This window comes from Mastomys coucha, unplaced genomic scaffold (genome assembly GCF_008632895.1).
Source record: "Mastomys coucha isolate ucsf_1 unplaced genomic scaffold, UCSF_Mcou_1 pScaffold5, whole genome shotgun sequence".
Lineage (NCBI taxonomy): Eukaryota > Metazoa > Chordata > Mammalia > Rodentia > Muridae > Mastomys > Mastomys coucha.
Window position 1 is genome coordinate 100,844,551 of NW_022196911.1, and position 5,657 is coordinate 100,850,207.

Below are 5,657 nucleotides of genomic sequence, written 5' to 3' on the forward strand. Positions count from 1 at the left end.
TCAGGACCTTCGGAAGAACAGTCAGTGCTCTTAACCGCTGAGCCATCTCTCCAGCCCTCCCAGCTGGTTCTTATAGAAAGCATTACTTCTGAGGACATTAGCTTTACATAGGACCTCAGTGCCAACTCCTACCAGTCTCCTGGTGCTTGAGTTTTCTCCAACAGTCGTTAATGCTCCAAGGGCCAAGCTGCATGTAAAATTGGAAACATGTATGGGTTCTCATTTTCTAAAGTGGTATTTTTCTATTTTCCTTGTCATTTGTGGTTTTCTCAATCTTCTTTATACATGCTCTGTTAAGTGGTTAATTTGCTCAATCGTAAGGATAACCTAAAATAAAATTACTTGTATCATTTGAATAACCATTGGTTCCCCACAGTATTTTGCATATATAGCTAAAGACTAGCTATATATGAGCCTAGTCTGATAGCTGAGTCAGATTCTTACTTTGCCACAGGCTTCTCCTATTCTATAAAATCTATTACTGTTAATCAAAAAATGTTAATTAGAAGGTATTTAGTTTTGAACTTAAGAAAAAATGGTGTTTCCAAAGAATATGTAGTTTTGAAAAGTTTTTAGTGCCTATGAAATGTAATTACAAAAAGCATTTTTTTTTTTTTTTTAACCAAGAACATGGCTCAGCCAGACGCTGTGGTATGATTATGTTTCTGGAGGCTTATTGCTCAAGTCACTGGATTACCAGGGTGAACTTGGTCACTAGTTAATGTACTTGCTCTCTGCTCTAGGTTGCCACTCCCTCTTTGAAGGCGTCAAAGGAGAAGATAACCAAGAAAGAAAGCCCTTCCAAGTTGCCAAGTCAAAAGCCTTCACTAACTCAACATACAGCTTCAACTCTTGGGTATTTAAATCTTTCTATTCTGACTTTTGAGTGTGGGGCTTGAACTTGAGAGTTTCCCCTTACAATTGTGTATCTCTTCCATATACAGAGTGCCAATAATTTGTTTAAATGAGAAGGCTGTGACCTTAGGAGGGCTTGGACAGGAACATTATGTGTGGGGTTGGAGGACTCAGTTCATATCCTATTGACCACATGTCTTATTTCAGTTTCTGTGAAATTCGCCTAGCATCTTGAGCCTTACTGCCAACTATTTAAAAGAGAGGGTCTCATGATGTAGCCCCGACTGGCCTCACACTCAGAGCTCCACCTAGCTCTGACTTCTGAGTCCTGGGATTAAAAGTGTGCACTGGCTCCACCTATTAAAAAAAAACTTAAAAAAATTCTGTGTGTGTGTGTGTATGTGTGTAAGTACGTATATGTGTGCATATATGTGAGTGTCTGTAGAGGCCAGAAAAGGGAGTTAGTTATAGGTGGTTGTGAGCCACCAGACATGGGTCCTCTGGAAGAGCAGCATTTGCTTCCAACCAGCTAACCATCTGTTCAGCCCTCCCTGTTCATTTTTGTACAAGAATCTTGTATTGTGTTGACTCTTTAGATTTCTTTCAAGACAAATATTATTATTTCAGTTATTTACATTGTATAGTATTACCAGATGAATCCATTTTTCCAGACTTTTTATTTGTAGGCGATGGTGGTGCCTGGGGTTTCTTGCCTTCTGATTTTTTGCTGTTTAAAGACATTCTTATTTGTCTTATAAAAACTATGGCTTGTACTAAGAGCAGGAAAAACTGGACCAGAGCCAGAGCCTAACGAGTCACAGTACTGACAAGGGCAGATTCTGCTCCATGCAGAATCATTGTCACAAGGAAGCAAGATGGAAATTTTGGGGTGAAAATATCAACTCTTACCATTTGGGAACTCTTTTTTTTTTTGAGGTTTATTTATTTATTTTATGTTTATGAGTAAACTGTAGCTGTACAGATGGTTGTGAGCCTTCGTATGGCTGTTGGGAATTGAATTTAGGACCTCTGCTCTCTCTGGTCAACCCCTCTCACTTCGGCCCAAAGATTTATTTATTATTATAAATAAGTACACTGTTGCTGCCTTCGGATACACCAGAAGAGGGCGTCAGATCTCATAATAGGTGGTTGTGAGCCACCATGTGGTTGCTGGGATTTGAACTCAGGACCTTTAGAGGAACAGTCAGTGCTCTTACCTGCTGAGTCATCTTGCCAGCCCCATGTGGACATTCTTTAACAAAGGTTCTCTTGGTTGAATTTAGAGCACATGCCTGTGGTCCCTGCCCTTGGGAGGTTAAGGCAGGAGGATCACTAAGAGTTCAAGGCTCATCTGACTACATGGTGAGTTTAACGAAGCCTGGGCAACTTAGTGAGACTGTATTTCAACAAAATACCACAATAAAAACAAGCAAAATAAAATTTCTTATGATTTCAGGATATTTAAAGGCTTGTTATTATTTTTAAGTTTTTTTGTTTTGTTTTTAATGAATGTCCTTTGCTGCTTTCGAATGTGACAGGAGAAAAGAGATACCTTCTAACCTCTCCATGACATTATATGAACAAATACCTGAAGAATTCTTAAAACACCAAGAACTAAATGGTAATAAGAAATTCTAGAACTTACATTCCTTCTCCTCCCCCCGCCCCTCCGTCTCTCTGTCTCTCCCTTCCTGGGTCTATGAAGGTCACACTGGACTTAGATTTGCCTCTCTTCTGGCCCAGTTGGCATCCCTTTTAATTTTTGCCCCCATTTTCTTGAGCTAATTTTTTTGGAGTCTATTCCAAATTTCGCTATTTTCCTCCAATTCTTACTTCCATCAGCTATTCTTTAGATGTATTAAAGATATATAAAAAAATCTAAAATTTGCTTTTGTCTTAGGGCTTCAGTTCTCTCTTAGAGCTCAGTTGGTAAAGTGCTTGCTATATGAGAACATGAGTCAGCTCCAGCATTTACATTAAAAAGCTTGGGCATGGTTGTGCACCCTTGGAATCCTGGCCCTTGGAGGCAGAGGCAGGCGCGAATCCCTGGAGCTCACTGGCCAACCACCCTAGCCTCATTGGCAAGCCTTAAGTCCCAGTGAGAGACCTTGTCTCAGAAGACAAGTAGAGGGCTCATGAAGAGTGACATTTGAGGTTGACCTCTGACCTCCACACACTTGCACATGTGCATACACATGATTTGCTTATTTAAAAACCTATGAGATTTATAACATGAGAGCTATCTCTTTAACATCTGTTAAGTGTACAATGTAGTGTTGCTATTTATGCATATAATATACAGAAGATCTCTAGAGTTTATTATATGCAATTGGAGCTTTATGCCTATTGGTGGATGATCCCCTCTCTTCCCCTTCTTTCAGTCCTTAACAACCACAATTTAGTCTTTGCTTTTTTTTTTTTTTAAGATTTATTTATTTCATATATGTGGTTATACTGTCTCTGTCTTCAAACACAGCAGAAGACACCATCAGATAATCATTTCAGATGGTTATGAACCACCATGTGGTTGCTGGGAATTGAACTCAGAACCTCTGGAAGAACAGTCAGTGCTCTTAACCGCTGAGCCATCTCTCCAGCCCTAGTCTTTGCTTTTTACATTGAACTGTTTCAGATAACTGGTGTGAAGTAGACTGGTCTGTCCTGCGATTGACTTATTTCACTAAGCACAGCATCTTCCAGGTTGTTCCTTTCAGCTCATTTTACAATCATTCTTTTTTTTTTTTTAAAAAAAAACTAAGTGAATAATATTCTGTGTCTATACCATGATTAAATATTAATTAATCTTTTGGTGGCTGTAGTTTTTGTCTTTTGATTCTGTGTCTTGGCAACTGTGAATACTGCTGGTCACAGGTGTGGAGGTGCTATGTTATTGAGATCCTGATTTAAAGTTTTATTTTTTTGAGATAGCTTCATGTAGCCCAGTCTGCTTCAAACTCACAATCAGACAGGATGAGATAGCTCCATGTAGACCAGGTTGGCCTCAGATTCACAATGAAGTGAAGGATGAAAAGATAGCTTTATATAGCCCAGGCTGGCCTCGGACTCACAATGAGGCGGAGGATGAGATAGCTTCATGTAGCCCAGGCTGTTCTCAGACTCACAATGAGGCGGAGGATGAGATAGCTTCATGTAGCCCAGGCTGTTCTCAGACTCACAGTGAGGCAGAGAACTAGTTTTACCTCTGACTGTCCTGCCGTGCCTTCCAAGTGCTGGCATTGTAGGTGTGCTGCTGTCACTCCCAGTTTAGCTGATTCCATTTTTTTTTCTAAAAATAAAAGCTCGGAAGTAGGCTTGCCAAACCATATAGATTTGCTTCTTTATAGAGAGGTAATAAAAACTGCTGGGGAGACTTTCTACAATTCTTGCTTAATATCTACAGACTTATAAACATCTTTCACAGTCTCTGCTTCTTTCTCTTCGGAAATGGTTCCCTTTCAACAAACTAATCCCTTTACATTTCATTTACACTTACTTATTTCTGCTTCTGCAGGGTCATATACATGCATTTATATGCTTATGGTATACATAAAAATATACAATATATTCATATAGATAATACATAAAGTAAGTATATATAATATAAATGCATATAATATGAGCAACAAATACATATATTTATATATGCTATATGTATATGTGTTGTTTTGAGACTTGGTCACTCAATGTAACTCTAGCCCACTATGTAGGTCAGACTGTCCTGGAACTCATGGAGATCCCTGTGCCTCTGCCTCTCAAGTGCTGAGATTAAAAGCCACAATTAAGTCTCGTTATGTCCTGTATTTGAGGTTTTCTTCCCATTTCTATTCTTCCTCTTCCTTCCTTTTTCTTCTCCTCTCTCTTTCTTCTTCTCCTCCTCCTCCTCCTTCTTTTTAAATGAGTGTGGTTGGTTTGCCTGCATGTATGTCTGTGAACCATGTGTGTGTTCATAGAGTTCAGAAGAGGCATCAGATGCCCTAGAACTGGATTCACAGACAGTTGTGAGCTGCCCTGTGGGTGCAAGGAATGGAAACCTAGTCTGGAAGAACAGCCAGTATCCTTAACCACTGAGCTACCACTCCAGCCCAGAGGAGCTTCTTAAATACCTTCTGTTTTCATTAGTCCCATCATTTTTGCTTCCCATTTTACTGAACTGTCTTCTACCCCTGTTCCTCCAAAAACCCTTTTATTGTTGTTTTTTCCTTCCTCCCACTCCCTTTTCTATTACTTCCTCTTTTTTTATTTGCCCATCATTCCTCCCTCCCTCCCTCCTTCCTTTTCTCCCTTCCTTCCTCCCTCCTTCCCTCCTTCCTTCTCTCTCTTCCTCCCTTCCTCCTTCCCACTCTTCCAGGTTGACCTGGAACTCACTATGCAGGCAGGCCCTGAATTTTAAATTTTAATCATCCAACCTCAACTTTCCTGGCTTTTGGATGTCTTTCTTTCTTTCTCTCTTTCTTTCTTTCTTTCTTTCTTTCTTTCTTTCTTTCTTTCTTTCTTTCTTTCTTTCTTTCCTTTTTCTTTCTTGCTCTCTCTCTTTCTCTTTCTTTCTTTCTTTCTTTCTCTCTTTCTTTTTTGGTTTTAAGGTGTTTATTGCAGAAAGGCAGAGGGGGAGAAGTGTAGAGAAGTAGAGGCTGGCCATGGTCACGTGGAGAGAGGAGGAAGGGAATGGAGGGGGGAGCAAGAGGGTGAGAGAGAAGCAAGAGAGTAAGACAGCAAGAGCTGGATCTTTTTCTTAAATATTGTATTCACTGAACTAACAAAATTCAATTCGACAGACTTTTTCTTTTTTTTTTTTTTTTTTTTTT

General features: G+C 39.6%; 1 protein-coding gene across 1 annotated transcript in view; it reads left to right on the forward strand.

The window, feature by feature from the left end:
- The window catches only part of Efcab13 (EF-hand calcium binding domain 13), a 110,355-nt gene that overhangs the window by 12,104 nt on the left and 92,594 nt on the right, over positions 1 to 5,657 (forward strand). Inside the window, exons 5-6 of the mRNA XM_031354079.1 lie at positions 744 to 856; positions 2,394 to 2,476. Of these exons, the coding sequence (XP_031209939.1) occupies positions 744 to 856; positions 2,394 to 2,476 (196 nt within the window). The remainder of the gene's footprint in view (positions 1 to 743; positions 857 to 2,393; positions 2,477 to 5,657) is intronic.